At 38.6% G+C, this 24,819-nt stretch overlaps 1 protein-coding gene across 1 annotated transcript in view; it reads right to left on the reverse strand.

Moving 5' to 3' along the window:
• Positions 1–24,819, reverse strand: part of LOC102952422 — a 65,052-nt gene that overhangs the window by 6,129 nt on the left and 34,104 nt on the right. Inside the window, exons 6-10 of the mRNA XM_042970114.1 lie at positions 19,687–19,827; positions 16,913–17,002; positions 13,832–13,917; positions 10,443–10,569; positions 9,294–9,392 (exon numbers count right to left, since the gene is read on the reverse strand). Coding sequence (XP_042826048.1) covers positions 9,294–9,392; positions 10,443–10,569; positions 13,832–13,917; positions 16,913–17,002; positions 19,687–19,827 — 543 coding nt within the window. The remainder of the gene's footprint in view (positions 1–9,293; positions 9,393–10,442; positions 10,570–13,831; positions 13,918–16,912; positions 17,003–19,686; positions 19,828–24,819) is intronic.

Below are 24,819 nucleotides of genomic sequence, written 5' to 3' on the forward strand. Positions count from 1 at the left end.
GCCCCTCTAATCTTTTAAAATGTACTACAATAGGGGTGCCTGGCTGGCTCAGTTGGTGGAGCATGTGACTCTTGATCTCAGAGTTGTGAATTTGAGACCCATGTCGGGAATAGAGTTTACTTAAAAAAAAAGTACAATGATTTACTTCTCTCTGCTAGAGTTTATACTATTATTAATGCTACATTTGCTCAAATTTTTGTTTCTTCATACCTCTTCTAGGTGCTCCTTCCCATTCCTACATACCCAAAGCAATTTTTGTACTTCCTAGAAAACTATCTCAAATATTAAAAAAAAAAATTTTTTTTAATGTTTATTTATTTCTGAGACAGAGAGAGACAGAGCATGAGTGGGGAGAGGGGCAGACAGAGAGGGAGACACAGAATCTGAAGCAGGCTCCAGGCTCTGAGTTGTCAGCACAGAGCACGATGCGAGACTCAAACTCACAAACCGTGAGATCATGACCTGAGCTGAAGTCGGGGTCAGGGCTCAACCGACTGAGCCACCCAGGCGCCCCTCAAATATTTTTTAATCACACTAACAGTGAAAGGCTTATGAATTCCTGAACAAAAAGGCATGGGCAGATATTGAGTATAGCAGAATGACTGTCAAATATGGAATGGTACCTGGGATCACCTGAGTGCAAAAGAGTAAAAAATAAAGGCTATGTTGGATAAAGGTCCAAAGATAGTGATCCAGATGGGGGACTTGCATGAGAAAATCTAAATGTTGAATGAAGTAAGCAAAGATATGGGGAGATGTGGGATAGGAGAGATAAGAAACTTTTTTTCTGTGACTACAGTACAAATCTATAAAACTGCTGGAATGGCTCAAACAAAAGTCTGATCACTGTGAACCAAAATAAGAAATAATACAATCATAAAACCAAGAGACATCTTCACACTTCAAGTTAAAAAAAAAAAAAAAAAACCCTTTACCAAGTAAAGAAAATTGTAGACTATCTAGAAAATAATATTGAAAATACTAGATTACCAAGAATCTACAAAATATACTATAGATCTTAGAAGAATTCATCAATGCATTTAAATTCTTAGAATAAAGAAAAGAAATATGAGTATCCCAGTCAAAAGTTAGAAAAAGAACAAAAAAGTATACGAAGGAACTCAGAGGAGGAAATACAATAAAAGCAAAATTTCATTGATTAGATAACAGAAAAAAAAAGAAATTAACACAAATTAAAAACCTAGGTTGTTTGAAAAAAGTCAGTGAAACCTATTAACCATTTGCTAAAAAAAAATAAAAAAAATGAAGCCACTCAAACAAAGTAAAAAACAGCAACTAGGTACTCAGGAACAACTCACCATGGGTATCTCTCATTTTTGCACATCGGGCAAGAAGTATTAACTGCCTTTGTTCTGGACTATCTTTTAAAGAATGTTTGTATAACCAACAACCTTGGAAGGTAGGGATAGTATTTCTCTCTGGATCAATAGGCAGGTTTGCTAACTGTTCAATATAATAAAGGTAGTATCTCCCTCAGAGCAAAGGTCACTCATGCTTATTGCCCATTATTAAAGATTTGGGTTCTCTACCTTCAGGGTTCTTCTCTTATTATGCAGCTCACTGCATGTTCAAGTATCCTTCTAGACCCATGCATATCACTCCCATGGGGTTTGTGGGCAAAATAGGAATGATGCAAATATGTTGATGTTCATGCCATTTGTTGTGCCGTTTTATTGTTGAGCAATAAAATCCTCATCTTTGGTTTAGGACTCTTGTATCTTTTGCCAGCATCCATGACACTGCAGCAGGCTAACTTGTTAGCTTGCATGTAGGGTAAAATTGCAGATGCTTCACAGTTCTTGACACTAACAAATAATTAACAAAACAGAATATTTTGAAAATCATAAGGAACTACCATGCCAATAAAGGGTAATTTTCTTTTAAAAATTTTTTAAGTTTTTATTTATGTATTTGAGAGAGAGAGAGAGAGAGACAGCATGAACAGGGGAGGAGCAGAGAGAGGGAGAGAAAGAATATCAAGCAGGCTCTGCCCTGTGACACGGGGCTCAAACCCACAAACTGCGAGATCATGACCTGAGCCAAAATCAAGAGCTCAACACTCAACCAACTGAGTCACTCAGGTGCCCCTAAAGGATAATTTTCTAAGGAAATATAAAGCAATCAAAGACCTAAAAACTACTCTGAAGATTATAAAAACTTTAGAAAGCACAGAGCCCAATTATAAAATGGCCCAGAACATTACAAAAAAGAATAAATTCCAAGTTATTTTAAAGTGAGTTTAAAAATGAAACAAAAACCTAGTAAACTATATGTCAATATCACTTACAAAAATTCATTCAAAAACACCTACAGCACATGAAAGAAAATACAGAACTAATTGTGGCTTATTTTAGGAATGCAAGGGCAGTTCAATACTAGGAAATCTAAAATAATTTATCATATTAATTATTCTAAGGATAAAAAATCATGTAATTGTTTCTACAGACACTGGAAAGGTATCTCACATAATTCAGCACTCATTCCTTATTTTTAAAGCACTCAAAATAACAGGAATGTATAGTTACTTCCTTAACATGATAAAATATATTTCTTCATCAGAAAGCCAGATTTAGCTTAGTGAGGAAACACTGGGGACATGAAGAGACTTTGAAACTATTCTTTTTTCTTTTTAAAGTAGGTTTCCATAATTTGGCTATTGTTGAATGGATAAAGAAATTGTGGTTTATATACACAATGGAATACTACGTGGCAATGAGAAAGAATGAAATATGGCAGCGTGGATGGAACTGGAGAGTGTTAGGCTAAGTAAAATAAGTCATACGGAGAAAGACAGATACCATATGTTTTCACTCTTATGTGGATCCTGAGCAACTTAACAGAAGACCATGGGGGAGGGGAAGGAAAAAAAAAAAAAAACGGTTAGAGAGGGAGGGAGCCAAAACGTAAGAGACTCTTAAAAACTGAAAACTGAGGGTTGATGGGGGGTGTGGGGGGGTGATGGGTATTGAGGAGGGCACCTGTTGGGATGAGCCCTGGGTGTTGTATGGAAACCAATTTGACAATAAATTTCATATTTAAAATAAATAAATAAATAAATAAAATTAAAAATTAAAAAAAAAGTCATGTGCCTTAACTTTGGATAATCATCCTAATCATCCTGGCCTTCTTGCTCTTCCTCAAACACAAAACTTCCAACTCCCAACCCAAGGCTGTTACATTTGCTGTTCTATCAGAACTTTTTTTTCTTTAATGTTTGTTTATTTTTGAGAGAGGGTGAAAGAGAGACAGAGCGTAAGTGGTGGAGGGGCAAAGAGAGAGAGGAAGAGTCAGAATCCGAAGCAGGCTCTAGGCTCTGAGTTGTTAGCACAGAGCCTGACGTGACGTGGGGCTCGAACTCACAACTGTGAGATCATGACCTGAACCAAAGTCAGATGCCGAACTGACTGAGCCACCCAGATGCCCCTAGATCTGCTTTTGCTTTAGATATTCCTATAACCTGAGTTCTTTTTCATGTCTCCACTCAACTATTGCCTCCTCAAAAAGCCTAACCAGCCTAAAATAAACCTGTCTACGCCTGCTAATTTCTATTCCCTTACTCTTCTCACTTTTTTAAGCTTGAGAGAGACAGAGCACATGCACACAGGCGGGGGAGGGGAGAGAGAGAATCCTAAGCAGGCTCTGTGCTGTCAGTGCAGAGCCTGATGCACGGCTCCATCTCCAGAGTGAGACACTTAACCGACTGAGTCTCCCAAGAGCCCCTCACTTTTCTTAATAATACTTGTCACCACCTAATATTATTTATTCATTTACTTGTTTACTTAATGTCCTACTCCTGTTAAAACATAAACTGACTGCTGGAACCTATCATTCTTGTTCACAATTGTTCCACTGGTGTCCAGCACAGTGCTAGATTGGGTACTCAATGAACGAATACATTTTTAGGCAACCAAAGACATTTAAACTAATCAAAACAGAACCTGGAAAGAAACTGGATCCTATATAGATAGATATTGCTATGCACTGAACTGTGTCCTTCCAAAGTTATACACTAAAGCCCTAACCAGCCAATGTGACTGTATTCGGCAATAGTGCTTTTAGAGGTAATTAAGGTTAAATGAAGTCATCAGGCTCCTAATCCAATAGGACTGGTGGCCTTGTTAAGAGATCTGTCTCTCTCTCTCTCTCTCTCTGGCATATGAGGACAATATGAGAAGGGATGATCTGCAAGCTGGGAAGACAGCCCTTACTGGAGCACCCAAATGCTAATCTCAGATTTCCAGCCTCCACAACTATAGGAAAGCAAGTTTCTGTTGTTTAAATCACCCCATCTATTGTATTTTGTTATGGTAGCTCAAGTTAATATAACGGATTCAGATATAAATGAATTATAATCACTGATCATAAAAAAGAGTAGCCCCTCTCTTTGTTTAAATCTTTTACTCATCATCCCTAATGGGACATTTTTGTTTACTTCTTAGTTTAAAATAACTGTAGATTCTTAGGAGGCTACAAAGAAATAACAGCAAAGTCTCACGCAACCTTCACCCAGCCTCTCTCAATGTTAACATCTTACATAACCATAGAATAATAGTCAAACCAAGAATTAACACTGGTATAATCCATAGAGCTCATTTAGATTTCACAGTTATACACGCCCTTGTGTGTATGTAGAGTTGACCCCTGAATAATGCAGGGTTAGGGATGCCAACTCCCCATGCAATTGAAAATCTGAGTAAACTTTTGACTCCCCAGAAACAACTAATAGCCTAGTGTTGACCAGAAGCCTTACTGATACAGTAAACATTTGATTAACACATATTTTATATGTGATAGTATATACTGTATTCTTATGATAAAGTGAGCTAGAAAATGTTAAGAGAAACATAAAGAAGAAAAACATGGAAGAGACAATCCATTTATAGTATTGTACTATATTTATTGGAAAAAATCCATGTATAAGTGGACCCACACAGTTCAAATGCATATTGTTCAAGGCTCAACTGTATATGGTCCTATGCAATTTAAAAATTTTATCATGTAGGGTGGGTGCCTGGGTGGCACAGTCAGTTAAATGTCTGCCTTCAACTCAGGTCATGACCTCACAGTTTGTGAGGTGGAGCCCCGTGTCGGGTTCTCTGCTGTCCTCGGAGAGTCTGCTTCAGATCCTTTGTCCCCCTCTCTCTTTGCCCCTTCCCCACCACCCACCAATAAAAAAAAAAAACAAAAACCAAAAAACTTAAAAGATTTATCATAAACTTGAATAATCACCATCACAAACAAGATACTCACTGTACCATAACCACAAGACTCCCTTGTGTTATTCCTTTATGGCCCTAAACACCCCTTCACTTTTCTATATCCTAACCCTTGGCAATGATTAATTCATTTTCATCTCTACAATTTAAAAAAAATTTTTTTAAATGTTTATTCATATTTATTTTTGACAGAGAGAGAGAGAGAGAGAGAGAGAGAGAGAGAGAGAAAGCATGAGTGGGGGAGGGGCAGAGAGAGAGGAAGACACAGAATCAGAAGCAGGCTCCAGACTCTGAGCTGTCAGCACAGAGCCTGACATGGGGCTTGAACTCACAGAACACGAGATCATGACCTGAGCCGAAGTTGGACGCTCAACCGACTGAGCCACCCAGGCGCCCCTCTACAATTTTGATATTTCATAAATGTTACATAATTAAGGTCATGTGGTATATAACTTTTTGTGATTGGTTTTTCTCACTCAGCATAATTACCTTGAGATTCACAATTACCTTGAGGTTCACTTAAGCTATCGTGTCTATCAATAGTTTCTTTCTTTTTATTGCTGAGCATTATTCCATGGTATAGATGTAACTTTTACCCATTCTTATTTGGGTTATCATTATGGTGTTGAATTGTAGTATATGTTGTTCCTTTGTTGGATATGTTTTCTTGCTATTTTCTCTCAGTCTGTGACTTATCTATTTTTATTGGTATAATTTTTTTACTGGTATATTAAAGTTTTCAATTTGGATAAGGTCTGATTTGTCAATTTTTTATTTTTATGGTTATTGCCTTTACCTAAGAAGCCGTTGCTTACTACTAAGTCATTCTCCTAGTTTTCCTCTAAAAGCTTTATATTTAGCTTTCATATATTTTTTAAAGGTGATTTTTAATTTTTTCTACTAATTCCTACACCCAACATGGGGCTCAAACCCCAAGATCAAGAGTCACATGCTTCTCCAACTGAACTAGCCAGGCACCCCTAGCTTTCATATTTTTTATATAAAATTCATATTTAGTTTTAAAACTTTTTATTTTTTATATTTAACTTTTTTTGAGAGAGATAGTGAGCGAGCATGTGAAATTTGGGGAGGGAAAGAGAATTTCAAGCAGGCTCCATGCTCAGCACAAACAATGATGTGGGGTTCAATCCCACGACCCTGGGATCATGACCTGAGCTGAAATCAATGGTCAGATGCTCAACCGACTGAGCCACCTGGCACCCGTATAGTTAACTTCTATATCTGGCTTTTCTTTAAAAAAAATTTTTTTAACATTTATTTATTTTTGAGAGACAGAGAGAGACAGAGCATGAGCAGAGGAGGGGCAGAGAGAGAGGGAGACACAGAATCCAAAGCAGGTTCCAGGCTCCAAGCTGTCAGCACAGAGCCCGACATGGGGCTCGAACCCACAAACCATGAGATCATGACCTGAGCTGAAGTCCTGAGCTGAAGTTGGACGCTTAACCAACGGAGCCACCCAGGCACCCCTATATCTGGCTTTTTATATTTTTTATGTTTAGTTTTTATATTTAAGTCTAAAATGCATCCTAAATTAATTTTTTTAAGTTTATTTCTTTATTTTGAGAGAGAGAGAGTGCATGAGCTGGGAAGGAACAGAGAGAGATGGAGACAGAGAAACACAAGCAGGCCCTGTGCTGTCAGCACACAGCCTGATGCAGGGCTCAAACTCAAAACTGTGAGATCATGACCTGAACTGAAATCAAGAGTCAGACGCTTAATAGACTGAGCCACCCAGGCACCCCCATCTTAAATTAATTTTTGAATGAAGTAGAGGTCAAGACTGGTTTTCCCGGTTATTCCAGCACCATTTGTTGAAAAAAAATTTCCTTTCCTCAAAAGGAAAAAAATAAATGGTCTTTTAAGTATGTGTAAGTTCCACCTCTAGGATCTCTGTTCTGTCCTGTTTGTTGATCTAATACTTATCTTCTACTTATACCTTATCTAATACTCAATGTCTTGATTACCATAGTTATATAATACATCTTGAAGTATCTTGAAGTCATGTAGTCTAAGTCCTATAACATATTCTTCCTTTTCCAAGATTACTTTAGAAATGCTAAGTCCATTGTTTTGCCATATAGATTTTGGAATCAGATTCTTAAAATCTATAAAATTGACATTTTAACAATACTGAGTTTTCTCATCCCCAAAAAGGTCTCTCTTCATTTCAGGTCTTTCTCTTAGGAATGTTCCATGACTTTTAGCATAGAGGTGTTACATGTTTTATCAAATTTATTCCTTAGTATTTTTGTTGACACTATTGTAAACTGACTTAATTTGCTTGCAATTTTTTAATTGACTTAATTTACCTTACTTTCCTAATTTTTTCACTACCAGTATATAAAAATATAATTGATTTTTGTATATTAACCTTGCATCCTGTGATCTTACTGTGATCATTTATTACTTTGAGTACTTGTTTTGATTCGTTAGGATTTTCTATGTACATAATCATGCAATCTCCAAAGAGAGTTTAACTTCTTTTTTATTTTATGTCTCTTATTTTTCTTGTTGTACTGCAATGCTAGGACCTTCAATACAGTGTTAAGCAGATATGGGAAACGTAGGCACTCTTGTCTTGCTCCCAATCTTAGGGGGGAATTCTTTAATCAAGTATGATGAAGTTTATAATGTAGTAAATTTTTTTTAGCAGTATTTTTTGAGGAAGCTCCCTTCAGTTTTTGGTTTCCTGAAAATTTTTATCATGAATGGATGTTGAATTTTGTTATATACTATTTTTACATCTATGGACACGATCACATGGTTTCCCTCATTTCTGTTAATACAGCGAATTACACATAATTTTTTTTACATTAATTCTAGAATGTTAAACCAAGCTTGCATTCCTGGAATAAACTGTACTTGATCATTTTTATATATTACTGAATATGACTTACTAATATTTTCTTATGATTTTACATCTATGTTCATGAAGGATAATAAGTCTGCAATTTTTCCCCCGTTTAGTGATTTCCTTGTCAGGACACACTGTAACATTTATGCTATTCTCAGAAAATGAGTTGAGAGCTCTTTCCTCTTATGAAGGAATTTGTTAACATTGCTGGTATTTCTTCCTTAAATATTTAATAGAATTCACCAGTGAAGCCATGTGGGCCTGGTGTTTTCTTTGTGGAAAGATTTCTGATTATGAATTAAATTATTTTAATAGATATAAAGTTACTTGTATTTTTTTTCTTGTGTCAGTTCTGGTAGTTACGTTTTTCAAGGAATTTTTCCATTTCACTTAAGATGTCCATTTTATTGGCATAAAATTATTCATGGCATTCTTTTATTATTCTTTTAATGGCTATAGGATGTGAAGCAATAACTCTGTTACTCTTTCATTCCTAGTGTTAAAAACTGATGTTGTGTTTCTTTTTTTCTTTTTTTTAGAACATGTGTTGCCAAAGTGAGCACTTTTTTTCTAAATGAGTCAAGCTAGGTATTTACCAATTTTGTTGATCTTTTCAAGAAATCAACTTTTGGCTTTATTAATTTTCTTCTACTTTTTCTATCTTGTTGATTTCACCTCATATTTATTATCATCTTTTTTTCTTCCATTGAGAATAGCTGCTCTCTTTGTAGTAGGAGAAAAATATGAGAGATGAGAAGAGTTGTAATACAGGTCAACAGGCAGCTCCTTTGGAGTCTAGTCTTAAAAGATTTTCATTTGGGAGCGCCTGGATGGCTCAGTTCGTTAAGCGTCCGACTTTAGCTCAGGTCATGATCTCATGGTTCATGAGTTTGAGCCCCATGTTGGGCTCTGTGCTGACAGCTCAGAGCCTGGAGCTTGCTTTGGATTTTGTGTCTCCCTCTCTCTCTGCCCTCCCCTGCTTGTACTCTGTCTCTCTCTTTCTCTCTCAAAAATAAATAAACATAAAAAAAAAAAAGATTTTAATTTGTTTCCCAGGTCTCAGGCCTTTTCTCCATAGGCCATGGGCTCTCAAAGAGAGATTTCCAACAACCTCTCAAGGCTAACAGGTTTAGCTATTACCTGTAGTAATTAATTCCCCATCCTGCTCAGCCCTCACTCACCAGGGTAGTGTCTTCTGGTCCCTTCCCTTATAACCATCCAGGGCTCCTTCCCTTCATCCAATAAGGTAATCACATCTGGTTTAGAAATGGAAGGTTCTGCTTAAAAGGTAATGTGACATGAAACTGTAAGTCCAAAAGTCAGGTTCAAATTTGGTTAAATTTGTCATTAATTACAGATCAAAATGGTACTTTATAGAGCCTAAGAGCGAAGAAATGCAAGGGAGTTGAAGAACACTCATATTAGGGTAACCTTAGGAACAGATGGTTAAGAACAGGCCTTAATATAATTTAAACTCATACAAACTCTCTTGAGAGGCAGTAAGAATCTGGATCCAGACTGCCTGAATTCAAATCCTGCCTTTGTTGCTGTGTTACCTCAGCAAATTATTAACCTCTTATACCTAAGTTTTCTCATCTGAAATGAGGATAATGATAGTAGATTTCTTACAGAGTTGTGATAATTAATTAATAATGCACAATACTAAGAATAGTATCTAAGCACAAGTATATGCAGTTATATGTATATATACATATAATATGTGAGTGTATTAACTTTTTTATCATTATCAGTTTGCTGAAAGGAGAGTTATCTTCCTGACACATCTTCTGATCCTTTATAGGATTATCCATTCAATGTTAAGTGCAAAGTTCTTAGATTTTAAATTTCAACCACAAAGCATGTAGAACTGAATACCTCTGTTATAAGAAACAGAATGCATTTACTTGAAGTTTGTGAATCCATTTCGTGCTGTATAAGCTCTACAGGCTCCCCTGGTTTTTAGACAGACTCAAAACCCCTGTGTTTAGGTATTCTTCTTGCAGGTGGATTAGGAAAGAGTGTTGAGCATTTGAATCAAATCTGGGCTCAAATATAATATAAAATCTGATTTCTTGGACAATGCTTCTGTTGTAAGCAATCCAGAATTCAAACCCAGTCCCTTGGATATCAGTGAAACAAGGAAATTACAGAGACTGGAGAAAATATGAAGGATATAGCAGGATGAAAGCAATGAAGTGGCCTATTTCCAAACTAACAAAGCTGAAACCATTCCTTTGGAACACAGAGAAAAAAAATATCTTGTTTCTCAAATCATAGTCCTGAAATTGGCAGAAGAGAAAGCCAACGTAATTTGGGATAAATAGCCTTACCTAGTGAGATGAAATTACTATAATTCTCCCACATCACATCCCTATATAAGTCTCTTTGAGCCGAGTCCAGGAATTCCCATTCTTCCTGTGAGAAGTCTATGGCCACATCCCTGAATGTCACTGAACCCTGAAAAAAAAACAAACAGAAACAAAAAACACCTCATGTATTACCTGTGAAAATAAATGAAATATTTCTTAAAAGAAAAGAGGACTTAAAAGATCGAGGACTGCAATGCAGAGAAGGGGCCACATAACAAGCAAATAGGGTAGGGCTAAAAATGTATGTATAGGGAACAGTAAGAAAATTGGTATCACTGAAGCACAGTGCTGCGTGTCTTGAATAGTCCTGTGGTTGAAGATAAGATTAATTTTCTACCCCAAAATATCTGGAAATGAATAAAATGACCCAAAAAAGTCCCAATTAAATGAAACAGTATACACAAGCCTTCAGCAAGCTATGTGTCTCCACCACAAATTCATGGAAAATATGTCTTCCACCTTCTTTGCCCTTTAATGATCATGAAAAAAATATTGATAAAAACTGCTCCCAAACGTACAACAATACCTCTTCTAAGAAAACAGACTCAAGTTAATCATAAAGTCAGATTTTCCCTATAAGGACCAATTCTTTTTTTTTTACATGTTTTTATTTATTTTTGAGACAGAGAGAGACAGAGCATGAGCAGCGGAGGGGCAGAGAGAGAGGGAGACACAGAATCTGAAGCAGGCTCCAGGCTCTGAGCTGTCAGCACAGAGCCCAATGCAGGGCTCGAACTCATGGAGTGTGAGATCATGACCTGAGCTAAAGCTGGACGCTCAACCGACTGAGCCACCCAGGCGCCCCAAGGACCAATTCTTTAGTAAACTTTAAAATAATTGCTACATGCCAGTCCACATTTTTAATATATCAGATTCAACCACTCTCTTTTCCTATTCAGATATTTTATTTCAATACAATTTCAAAAATCTTCCTCAGCTCTCACAGCCTACATTGTCTATTACTTATGCACCTAGATGACCTTACTCTTTATCATCTACCACCCCTCACCGAACACCCTTCCTCATTCCTAGTTAGAGGACACTGAACCATGATGATATCACCCTGGACCAGTGTTTTCACTAAGGCATGATTTTACTCCCCAGAAGACAACTGACCATGTATGGAGACAGTTTTGGTCGTCACGACTGGGGGGAAAGGGTGTGAGTGTTACAGGCATCTAGTTGGTAAAGGCCAGGGATACTTTGAGACATCCCACAATGTAAAAGACAGCCCCCACAATAAAAGATTCTCTGGCTCAAAATATTAATAGTCCCAAGGTTGAGAAACCTTGCTCTAAACCAGTACATCCTATAAAACTACACAAGGAACTTTGCTCCTGGTATTCTTCTCTCAGGGTTTACAGGAGATGATTCTTGATCTCTCTATTCGCAGTTCTGCTGATTACTTCCGAATCACAGGCACTGGCGAGGGAGAGATCCCTTGCCCTAATCAGCATGAGGTGGCTCAATACCGGATGCTGGACAGATGAGATTGACAGCATTTATTAGACATGTATACTCACAGCCCGGGGTAGGAGGGCACCACACATCATGCAGGGCCACACAGGGGTTGCACTCAGGAATGGAGTGAACAAGCAGGGTCTGTGGGAGGCAGGCTTTGTAGTAAAAAGAGGGTAAGGTGTCCCTGATTCCCACAGAATGTGACTGGCTTGTCTGAATAATTCTGTGTGCTGGCAGGAAGGTGAAACCCTTTACAGTGAGAACCAGGAAGGGTTTAGGTCATCTGCCTGATAGGAAAACTAGCTGTGGGGAGTCTTTTCTGCTCCGACAAGAGCAGGGAACTCACATTTAGGCCTCTGGAGCCCTGATAAAGGTATCAGGTCGGCACATGAAATTTTATGCCTTACAATACAAGGCCCCAATTACAGCCCTTACCTAATCCACCCAATCCGAAAAGCCTTTCATACCATAAGATCTCAACACATACAGAGACTGAGACCAATCAATACTAAGCCTCATCATATGTACTTGGAAAACAAGTCTGTGGAGAAATCTGGAGTTTTCCCTGTAAACAAATAGGACCAAATTCTCTTTCATCAAACCACAGCTCTTCAGAGAAAATTCAAAACAAGGATCTCTCACTTAATATCAATAACCCATCCCTGAATATCAGACATTCTAATACTACATCATCAAACAGGTGCCTATTTTCCCATCACTTAGAAGCGAAGAATTACACTGCATTATAAATCAATTCCAAGTCTCCAACTAGCCTCCATTTCCCTCCAGTATAGAATTATAGTACACATGGGTTACTGAGCACACATCTTTTGTATTTTGTCTCTTTTACTGAATTTACTTTTCTCACTTACTTTGTTTCTTTCCCCACAGTTTCTTCAATACTTTCCCAACTTTTTAGAAACTCATTTTATACTACACAGGGGCTACATGTTAAGTGCACTATGAAAATGCATTTCTAACAAGAACATAACAACGGGATGTCTCACACTCAGTATGCTGTTCTGACACCTCCTTTATCACCAGCAGCACCAGATACACACATCCTCTTTAATGCTATCTGTATGCATCTCAAAACATCTGCAGATGGTTCTAACAGTCTAGCAACTATGTTTGAAATATAACGAGACTCTCCCACACATTATTTTTCGTTAAAAAAAAGGAGGCACTGAACTATATAATTTCACTTACACAAAGTTCTAAAAATGGCAAATTCATTTACAGTGTTAGAAGTCAGGACAGTGGTTGTATCTGAGCTGGGTGCGTAGGGAGTGACTGAAAGAGGGGGCATCTGAGGTACTTGTAATATTCTCTTTCTCAACCTGAGTGCTGACAGCATAGATGTGCTCAATTTATGATAATTCATTCAGCTACACACTTATGATTCATGCACTTTCCTCTATGTATGTTATATGCCAATAAAAAGTTCAAAAAACTTTGAAACGATGTCAAATTGTGTATTGGGGACACAAATTTTTCCTACATAAAACCAGACAAAAAATCATTGTATTCAGAGAAATAAACTTACTCTGAAGTTTAAATATTAAAATCAAAAGCTGTTTATTGGGAAATGTTAACAAGGGGACATTCTGCAGAGAATGCCTGCATTTTTCTCAAGGCATTTCACTTTTGCTTGCTCATGGCTCTTGACAGATTTTGTAGTAGCTAGGAGACAGTTCACATCAGTGGAAAAAATGGAAGGGCATATAGATAGGACACTGGGCTGTCGGTCCCCAATCCTCACAGGAATGACAGCACGTTCTTGGATGGAGTTCTGTTAAATAAGAAGTTTCAAGATAAGGAACAAGTATGTACACATGACCTAGAAATCAACAATATTTCAAAAAGGAAAAAAAAAAACCATAACTTACATGGGCCATGGTTTCAAAATGCAAGAACTGGTCAGTCCTTTTCAAGATTTCTCTTCGGAGAACCGCAGAGTCCAGATAAGCCAGATCTGGAAGACAAAGAGGCCATGAAACCAAAGGTACCTCAGAGATTCCAAAAGGACTTACTGTGAGCTTTTTTCTTTTCCACTCCTACTTCCTAACTACTCCCCACTACTCTACTCACTCTGATCCCATACCCACAAAACCTGGAGGAGAGTAGAAGTCTGAAGAAATCCAAGCCCTGAAGGAACCCAGCTGAACAATAATGGATTTGATGTAAAAGCCCAAATACTTCTGAGGACTTGTGACCAGTTTCCTATCTAGTAATGTGGATCTGGTCCTGACATCGGACTCCTCCTCCCTCCAGTACAAATTTTCAGGGCTGAGAAAATGCGATACCATCCATATACGGCCTCTTGAGCCCTCCAGGATCCTGTCTGAACTTCCTAAATACGAAGACTGAAAACCACAGACTGAGCCTGGCAGCTGCTACCACTGTAAAACTGCACTGGCCTTTCCCCAGCCAAGACACTCACTACTCTGTTTCCCAATCAAGACCTCTCATACCATGACAGCCTGTGCACGTTCCCCCTCTCTTTCAGTATCCAAGGTGGAGACAAGGGGATCCCTGATCACTGCAGTCAGCCAACCACCACCACTCATTGAGAACTGTTACATGCTGGGTGCTTTATATACATCACCTGATGACCCTCAGCACTGCTCTGCAATGTATTCTCATCTCTCAAGAGATCAGGAAACTAATGCTCAAGGGAGAAATCGTTTGCCCAAAGTCACAGCTATTAAGTGGCAAAGCTTTGTTTTGAGCCCACATTTCTCTAACTAAAACACTACCTTTCAACTTTAGGTTTTTGCCTCTCCAGACTAGATTTCTATTTCATTGAGAGGAAACTGACCAAGGGCAATTCAATAAAAAATAGAAATAACCTTTCAAAAGATATTAAACCTCACTACTAATTACGAAGATGTATATAAAGCAAAAAAAAATTATTTTTACAGTGACATGACTGGAAGGTCTAAAAGACTGATGATGTCCCTTATTAGCAAGGTCATGAGAAAATGGACACTACCTTGGCCCAAATTTAGAACTATGTGAGGCAGCATTTAAATGTTATAACTATATAAACCCTGTGAACCAGTTCCCAGAGCTTCACTTGAGACTACAGGAACTACTCCTAGAGTTCCTGGGTGGCTCAGGTGGTTGAGCGTCTGACTTCGGCTCAGGTCATGATCTCATGGTTCATGAGTTTGAGTCCCGCATCGGGCTCTGCGCTGGCAGTGTGGAGCCTGCCTAGGATTGGGCACCTGGGTGGCTCAGTCAGTTAAGCGTTCAACTTCGGCACAGGTCATTATCTCACAGTTTCGTGAATTCGAGCCCCACGTTGGGCTTTGTGCTGACAGCGTGGAGCCTGGAGCCTGCTTCGAATTCTGTGTATCCCTCACTCTCTGCTCCTCCCCCGCTTGCACTCTCTCTCTCTTAAATATAAATAAACATTACCCAAAAAATAAAGGAACTACTCACACATGTACATGAAGATGCCTGCAGAGATATGCTGACAGATAAGGTTTACAATGAATAAAAGCTGAAAAGAATCTAACTGGGAAAATTATTAAACAGTAGTGCATCTACACCACTGAAAACTAGGCAAATATTAAAAAGTGATGATGTTGGGTGCCTGGGTGGCTCAGTCGGTTAAGCGTCCGACTTTGGCTCAGGTCATGATCTCGGGGTCTGTGAGTTTGAGCCCTGCATCGGGCTCTGTGCTGACAGCCTGGAGCCTGCTTCAGATTCTGTCTCCCTCTCTCTCTGCCCTTCCCCGGCTCATGCTCTGTCTCTCTCTCTGTCAAAAATAAACCTTAAGGGGCGCCTGGGTGGCGCAGTCGGTTAAGCGTCCGACTTCAGCCAGGTCACGATCTCGCGGTCCGTGAGTTCGAGCCCCGCGTCAGGCTCTGGGCTGATGGCTCGGAGCCTGGAGCCTGTTTCCGATTCTGTGTCTCCCTCTCTCTCTGCCCCTCCCCCGTTCATGCTCTGTCTCTCTCTGTCCCAAAAATAAATAAAAAATGTTGAAAAAAAAAAAAATTAAAAAAAAAAAAATAAATAAACCTTAAAAAAATTTTTTTAAAGTGATAATGTTGCCCTAATTTTGATGAAATGGGTGAAACCAGTGTGTTTACAAAAAAAATCCCAACATCTGTAGTATTACACTATTTTGACAGAAAAAATCACATGTATGCCTAGGACAAACAGTTAAAATGTTTACAGTTAAGAGCCAGCAACACACACCACCACATTAAACATATTAAAGCACATAAATACTTCAAATAAGGAAAAGATTTTCTCATTTCAAGGTTTTCTTTCAGTCTTCTGTTGACCTGAGGAAAAAAAAAAACTCAGGATATTCTAAGAACAGCTGTTTTTCCTGAGTGACTTCTTTTTTACTTCACCTTTTAATTCATGAACCAAGTCTATGACTGAATTTGCCCATGTATGCTGGAGTACTATCTAGACATCAATGGTAAAAAGTCCCTGACTGATGTATTTTAAGTACTGACAGCTGTCTCATCACTGCTTCCTTTCATATCTTAGAAATGACTTCATTTTGCTTCTGAGCCAATCCACTAGGCTAAGATGCCTCTGAAGCCTCCAACAACTATTGTATTTCCTTGCCCTACTAGTCTGACTTTGCATAAATCATCATTAAAATAAAAACTGAGACATTAACTATACTGGAATTAAAATAAAATTAAAAAAAAAAACCTATGTGACAAATCTTTTTTTTATAAATTCTTTTTTTTCATGTTTCAGTTTTTTTTTTAAGTTTGTTTATTTGTGAGGAAGAAGGGGGGAGAGAGAGAGAGAGACAGCACAAGCAGGAGAGACACAGAATTCGAAGCAGACTCCAGGCTCTGAGCTGTTAGCACTGAGCCCAACTCGGGGCTGAAAGCCACACACCATGAGACCATGACCTGAACCAAAGTCAGACACTCAACCAAATGAGCCACCCAGGCGCCCCAGCATAAATCTTACTGTAGGAAATCCATTACCTCCAGACCTCATAGCTTCAGTATAATCTGGACAAAACTTGATGATTCTTGCTGTCATCAGATTAATATCTCTTCCTTCAATCATGAAAGGTTACCGAGTAAGGCAGGAAGAATTTTTTTAAGTATGCATAATGATGAGACTTGGTATACTGTTATAATTACTAAAATGGGCTTTGGTGTGACACTTCCAGGATATAAATCTCAGCTCTGATAGTTATTAACTGTGTGATCTTGGACATGTTACTTAACTTTTCAGCCTTAGTCGCCTCCTATAAAAAAAAAAGTTGATAATTATAAATTCTATCTCAAAGTGTTATTATAAGAATTAAATAAGACACTACATATAAGAAAGCACTTAAAGTAGCAAATAAACATTAAATAAAAGTCAGCTATAGCACTGAAGATGAAGAATACTATATACTCTTCTTTCCCTAATTATTAAAGAAAATTATCTTCTGCTCTTTTCTTCTTCCATAAAAAATTTGAGCTTCTCAGCCTTGCTCTTTCTTACAATGCTAGCTAATAAATTTCAAACTTCATATTGATAAGCAATTCCTCTTGATTAACAACAATTTACAAAAGGGAGTATGTGGATGGATGAAGCAAATGTGAAAAAAATGGAATTACAACATAATAGTAACTATTAAATCTACTGAACACTTTTTATGTGTCAAGCATTATCTGAGGACTTTATTTTTTATTTTTGTAATTTTTATTTATTTTTGAGAGAGAGAGAGACAGAGTGCGAGTGGGGGAGGGGCAGAGAGAGAGACGGAGACACAGAATTTTTTTTAAACGTCTCATCCGAGCTGTCAGCACAGACCCTGATGAGGGGCTGGAACTCACGAACTGATGATGACCTGAGCCGAAGTTGGACGCCCAAAGACTGAGCCACCCAAGTGCCCCCTTAGGACTTTATATATATTAATTCACCTATTCAAAGCAATCCTATACAGTAGGTTCTGTCATTATCCTCTTAAAGATGAAAGAACTGTAGCACAAAGAAATGAAATAAATTACTCCGATTCACCCAGCTCTGACAGTTTTAGGACTAGAACACTGGTAATTTAGTACCATAACTAAACTGCCTCTCATAAAACCACATAAATATATGGCCTGAAACAACTCATGTTGTCAAAAACTTCAAACCATTTCTCAAATTTCTACCAGCATCTTCTATTCCCTTCCCTTGTTAACACAGTACTCTCCCTTAAAAACCCTGTCACATTGCAACTCCTTACAAGCCTCAAAAGCAGAAAACCCTGTCACCGATTAAACCATCTCCAAACTTTCCCTGCTTGTGAATTCAGGGCAGAGGTGAAGATCAAAGACACCTAGCATATGATTCCAACTGAACTGTAATCCTCTCAACAAATCAAAGCCTAAAATAAAGCTCTGCAGTTGGCCTCCCTTCAGGAGGTTTACTTGCAAGCCATTTAAATGATTAGAAAGCAACAGCTCACAGGAGGAATTAAATGACTGCCAAATGTTCATGTGAATACCCACAGGAGAGGAGGCAGGAAGTAACCTCATCACCCCTATCATTCACTGGGAAAGAAGAGCAAAGCTCCAGGTCTACGGATAGGATATTTCCCGTGTTAAAGCCTAACCAGTTAAAGACTACCCGGAACAAGCCTGTACAGTCCAACAAAATCAGATTTATTGATTTAAGAGAGGGAGGAAATTCCACAGGATGGGTTGGAATGCAATGGAGGAGGAGAAGAAAAGCTCTTTTGTAAAGGGTTGAGTTCCAACTGAAGGACTTTGAAGAGAATGTATGGGAAGCGGGGAACAATTCTAGAATGGTTGCAGTTTCTGAGGTAAGACTAGGAAAGGCTGGGATTAATTGGAGACTAAGTGCTATCTTGAAGGGAGGGTAGTTTAGCAATTGGGTATCTCCAGTAATAAAAAGAAAAAATAGCAAAGCAAGTGTGGAGCTTCACTGGTAAAACAGCTGTAATCTCTCAAAGAGGGAGTTGTGATCGCATTTTACAGTTGCTGCATGAAATAATAATTTCTATTTTGCAGCTGGCTTTATCTGTCTCCTGTCTCCCGGCCTGATTAATGCAAATGCTTTTTCTCTTTTCAGTCCGCACTGATTTTTATTCTTTCTCAGGAGACTCAAAGGTTTTAAACCATGCACAGAAAAATAAAAGTTACATTTCACGGAACAAAGAAATACAAATTCGTCCTGATATACTTTAGATAGACAAATAGATATAGACATAAAAATGGTTATTTCCTCTTTCTCTCCTTCCTAAAGATCAGCAGGATTGGGGGAAAAAAGACGGGAATCTTGAGACACTGAGCCTTTCTTGGAACTCAGCCCGACCTGGCTAACTCAGAACACACCCCCGCTATCACACTTGCTCCCACCATCACCACGCACATAACCCGATGGAAATTAAAGAGGGAGCCGGGAGGTAAAGCTCAGCCTTCAGAGAAAGGCCGAGTACAAAGGCCACGTCTGGAATCCGTCTCCGAATTTCCTTTACGAGGGAGCTCTGATTAAGCCGTGGTTCTGAGAGCAGCAGTTCTCGAAACCGTCTTTTTGTTGGGGGCCTTCACTCTGGGGTTCATGCATCTAACTCGAAGCCATTCTGGGCCGAGAAATCTGTGCGGCCCTTAAGCGGAAAGGGAAAGGACGCCTCAGGGCACCCAATGCCCAGTAGCGTCACAAATTCCACAGTCACTGCAACCCAGTTCACACAGAAGCCCGCGCCACCCCCGCGCCGCCCCCGCGCCCATTTCCTCAATGCACGCGACCAACTCACCTCTCGGAGCCGACACCAGCAAGAAAGCCGGAAGGAAACTACGAGCAGAGGCCTGTGGGAAATGTAGTCTTCGGTAGGGAGGGCCCGCCCCCGCCCCAACTTGTTGCTCAGAGTGCGCAAGCGCGAATGCCTGCGAGAGAGCTAGATCGCGGGGCGGCATTTAGGGTTTGACGGTGGGCTACTAGGGGAGGGGCTTCAAGGCTGCCCAGGAATGGACGAAGCGAGTTCTGCGAGCCCGTTTTGTGTTTGTAGCTGAGGAAGCCCTAGTATGGCTTAGAATGCACTTGGCACCAACAAGCACATAATGTATGTACTAGGGGCGCAGCAGATGCTTAGTATATATGCTCAAATATATATGCATCAAGTACTCAATAAAAATATCCCAGAACTAAAACAGAACCAGGATATAACAGAATCGGGAGCAGGACGACACGGAATGGTCCCCCGTGCTAGCTCGCTCTCCCGCCTTCCATTCCTTCCTCCTCTCGGTTTTTCGCCTTCCTGCAGTTGTGAAGGTGTTGTTCTATAAATTGTTAGGTTAAGATGGTTGATAAAATTGTTCCCCACCTTGTCGGCTGTTTCTTTTTCTCCAGCTTCAGTTGCCAGCCATCAGTTGCCTTCCCGAAGCAGACAATCCTTCTTTGGTGAGGTCAGTAGTAGTCTAATGCTGTGTCAGAATGTGTAAATCATTCACCTCACTTCATTTCATTACTAGGCATTTTATCAAATCAGATCATAAGAAGATGGGTGAGTACAGTACAATAAGATAGTTTAAGAGAAAATGACACATTCACATAACTTTTATTACACCATATTGTTATAATTGTTCTATTTCATTATTGTTGTTAATCTCTTACTGTGCCTAAATTATAAATTAAGCTTTATTATAGGTATGTATGTATAGAAAAAAAGCAGTCTATATGGGGCTTACTATCCACCCTTTTGGTCATCACCTGAGGGTCTTGAAATGTGTCCTCTGAGGATAAGGGTGGGGGGACTATAAGGTGTGTCTATTACTGTTTTCCCTTTAGTTCTATCAAGTTTTGCTTCAAGTATTTTTGAGCTATGTATATGTGTGTGTATATATATGCATATATATGCATATATATATATGCGTGTGTGTGTGTATATGTATATACACACACACACGCATATATATATATATAGTCTTCCTGATGAAGAAGATTGAAAAGTGAACATTAGGAAAAGTATCTTCAGAAGTGTTTCTCAGGTGACTAATAATTGAATTTGTTACGTCCTGGGTTTGGTTCAGGAAATAAATGGAATAAGCCCACCAGGATTTATCCATCATTGTAGCATCCTCCCATTTCAAATGTTTTGATACAGTAGTTCTCTCAAGAATATAACACCTGGGGCGCCTGGGTGGCTCAGTTGGTTAAGTGTCCAACTTCAGCTCAGGTCATGATCTCATGGTCCGTGGGTTCAAGCTCCTCAGTGGGCTTTGTGCTGATAGCTCAGAGCCTGGAGCCTGCTTCTGATTCTGAGTCTCCCTCTCTTCTCAGTCTCTCCCGCTCGTGCTCTATCTCTGTCTCTCTCAAAAATAAATAAATGTTAAAAAAAAAAAAAGAATATAAGACTTTACAAATTATTTGACAATGTCAAGGCCAATCTTATTAAGTCCCACTTTGCAAATAGGAAAATATATGTGAAGTAGAAGATACATGAAAATACAAATTCTATTTCTCCCTTTAGTTCATTCAGTTTTTATCATGTATTTTTAAGCCTGTTAAATAGTGTATACACATTTATGATTGTGTGTGTTCCCAATGAATTGACCCTTCTATTATGAAATATTTCTCTATGTCTCTTGTCTTTAAAAAAAATTTTTTTTTTTTTTTGGGGCGCCTGGGTGGCGCAGTCGGTTAAGCGTCCGACTTCAGCCAGGTCACGATCTCGCGGTCCGTGGGTTCGAGCCCCGCGTGGGGCTCTGGGCTGATGGCTCGGAGCCTGGAGCCTGTTTCCGATTCTGTGTCTCCCTCTCTCTCTGCCCCTCCCCCGTTCATGCTCTGTCTCTCTCTGTCCCAAAAATAAATAAAAAATGTTAAAAAAAAAAATTTTTTTTTTAATGTTTATTCCTTTTTGAGAGACAGAGACATAGCATGAGCGGCGGGAGGATCAGAGAGAGGGAGACACAGAATCTGAAGCAGGCTCCAGGCCCTGAGCTGTCAGCACAGAGCCCGGCGCAGGTCTTAAACCCAGAAACTGTGAGATCATGACCTGAGCCTCAGTCAGACATTGTACTGACTGAGCCACCCAGGTGTCTCTCTGTATCTCTTGTCTTAACGTCTATTTTGTCTAGTATCAGTACAGTCACTATAGTTTTCTTATGCTTACTGTTTGGCTAATATATCTTTTTCCATTTTTTTTCTTGAACCTACCTGTGATTTTATATTTAATATACATTTCTGATAGATATCATGTAATTTGGGTTTTACATTTGTTACCCAGTATGACAGTCTCTTGGATTTTCATTGAAATACTTAGTCCATTTATATTTATGTTATTATTAACTTGGTTGGATTTATGTTTGCTATTTGGTTGATACCTATTTACCACATTTTTTATTAACTACTTTCCTGTCTTTTTTGGAGAATTGATCATTTTTTCTGATAGATTTGAATTCTTCTGTTGGCACTCAGCTATACCTTTATGCATCTTGTTAGAGGTTGCTCTAGGGATTAAAATATGCATTCTTATTTAAACATAGTTTACCTAGAATTAATATTGTACCACTCCATGTAAAATATGAGAACCTTGTAAACAATATCATTTCATTTATACTTCTTATTCTTTGTCCTACTGTTGGCAAACATATTTCAGCTACATACATTGCATTATTTTGGTTTAAACAGTTATATATTTTAATAACTTATAAAGAAGGAAGCATATGTTATATTTATCCACATATTGACTATATCTGATGTTCTTCCTTCCTGTTGAGACTGTATTTTCATCTGAAGTCAGTTCTCTTTAACCTGAAGAGTTTCCTTTACCAGAACTGCAGTTCTGCTAGTTAAAATCTAAATATTCATTTATCTGAAAATGTCTTTATTTCATCTTCATTATAAAAGCATATTTTCTCTGGAAATAGAATTCTGAGTTGACCTATTTTTCTTTAGTTTTTCCAGATGTTATTCTATTGTCTTTTGGCTACTATTGTTTCTTCTTTTTTTTACATTATCAGAATTTTATTTTATTTTTTAATTTCAGGAATAGAGTGCAATGATTCATGACTTACATATAACACCCAGTGTACCCAACAAGTGTCCTCCTTAATGTTCCTCACCTCTTTAGCCTTTACCCAACCCAACATCCTGTCAGCAACCCTGTTTGTTCTCTGTATTTAAGAGTATCTTATGGTTTGTCTCCCCCTCTGTTTTTATATTATTTTTGTTTCCTTTCCCTTATCTTCATTTGTTTTGTCTTAAATTCCACATGTGAGTGAAATCATATGGTATTCGTCTTTCTCTGACTGACTTATTTTGCTCAACATAATACACTCTAGTTCCAGCCACATTGTTGCAAATGGCAAGATTTCATTCTTTTTGATAGCAGAGTAATATTCCATTACACATACACACACACACACGCACACACACGCACACACACCACATCTTCTTTATCCATTCATCAGTCAATGGATATTTGGGCTCTTTCCATACTTTGGCTATTGTCAATAGTGCTTCTATAAACATTGGGGTGCCATGTGCCCCTTCAAATCAGCATTTGTGTATCCTTTGGATAAATACCTAAAATACTTAGTAGTGCAATTGCTGGGTCATAGGGTAGTTCTATTTTTAATTTTTTGAGGAACCTGCATACTTTTTTCCAAAGTGGATGCACCAGTTTGCATTCCTACCAGCAATGCAAAAGGATTCCTTTTTTCTCCACATCCTTGCCAACATCTGTTGTTGCCTGAGTTGTTAATGTTAGCCATTCTGACAACTGTGGAGTGGTATCTCATTGTGGTTTTCATTAGTATTTCTCTGATGATGAGTGATGTTGAGCATTTTTTCTTGTGTCTGTTAGCCATCTGGATGTCTTCTTTGGAAAAGTGTCTATTCATGTCTTTTGCCCATTTCTTCACTGGATTATTTGTTTTTTGGGTGTTGAGTTTGATACGTTCTTTATAGATTTTGGATACTAACCCTGTATCTGATATGTCCTTTGCAAATATCTTCTCCCATTCTGTTGTTTGCCTTTTAGTTTTGCTGATTGTTTCCTTCACTGTGCAGAAGATTTTTATTTTGATGAAGTCTCAGTAGTTCATTTTTGCTTCTGTTTCCCTTGCCTCTGGAGACAAGTCAAGTAAGAAGTTGCTGCAGCCAAGACCAAGGAGGTTGTTGCCTATTTTCTCCTCTAGGATTTAAAAAAAATTTTTTTAATGTTTATTTATTTTTGAGAGAGAGAGAGAGAGAGACAAAGCGCAAGCAGGGGAGGGGCAGAGAGAGAGGGAGACACAGAATCCAAAGCAGGCTCCAGGCTCTGAGCTGTCAGCTCCAACCCATGAAATATGAGATCATGACCTGAGGCAAAGTCAGATACTTAACTGACTGAGCCACGCACGTGCCCCTCTCCTCTAGGATTTTAATGGCTTCCTGTCGTATGTTTAGGTCTTTTATCCATTTTGAGTTTATTTTTGCGTATGGTGTAAGAAAGTGGCCCAGGTTCATTCTTCTGCATCTCACTGTCCAGTTTTCCAAACACCATTTGTGAAAGAGACTGTCTTTTTCCATTGGATATTCTTTCCTGCTTTGTCAAAGATTAGTTGACCATACATTTCTGAGTCCATTTCTGGGTTCTCTATTTTGTTTCATTGATCTATATGTCTGTTCTTGTGCCAGTACCATAATGTCTTGATGATTACAGCTTTGTAATACAGCTTGAAGTCCAGAATTGTGATGCCTCCAGCTTTGGTTTTCCTTTTCAGGATTGCTTTGGCTACTCATGGTCTTTTGTGGTTCCATACATATTTTAGGATTGTTTCTCCTAGCTCAGCGAAGAATGCTGGTGTTATTTTGATAGGGATTGCTGGCTACTATTGTTTCTAATTAAGTCAGCATTATTCATGTTTTTGGTCCCCAGTATTTTATGTATTATTTTTCTCTGTCT

The sequence above is a fragment of the Panthera tigris genome, chromosome E2 (genome assembly GCF_018350195.1).
Source record: "Panthera tigris isolate Pti1 chromosome E2, P.tigris_Pti1_mat1.1, whole genome shotgun sequence".
Lineage (NCBI taxonomy): Eukaryota > Metazoa > Chordata > Mammalia > Carnivora > Felidae > Panthera > Panthera tigris.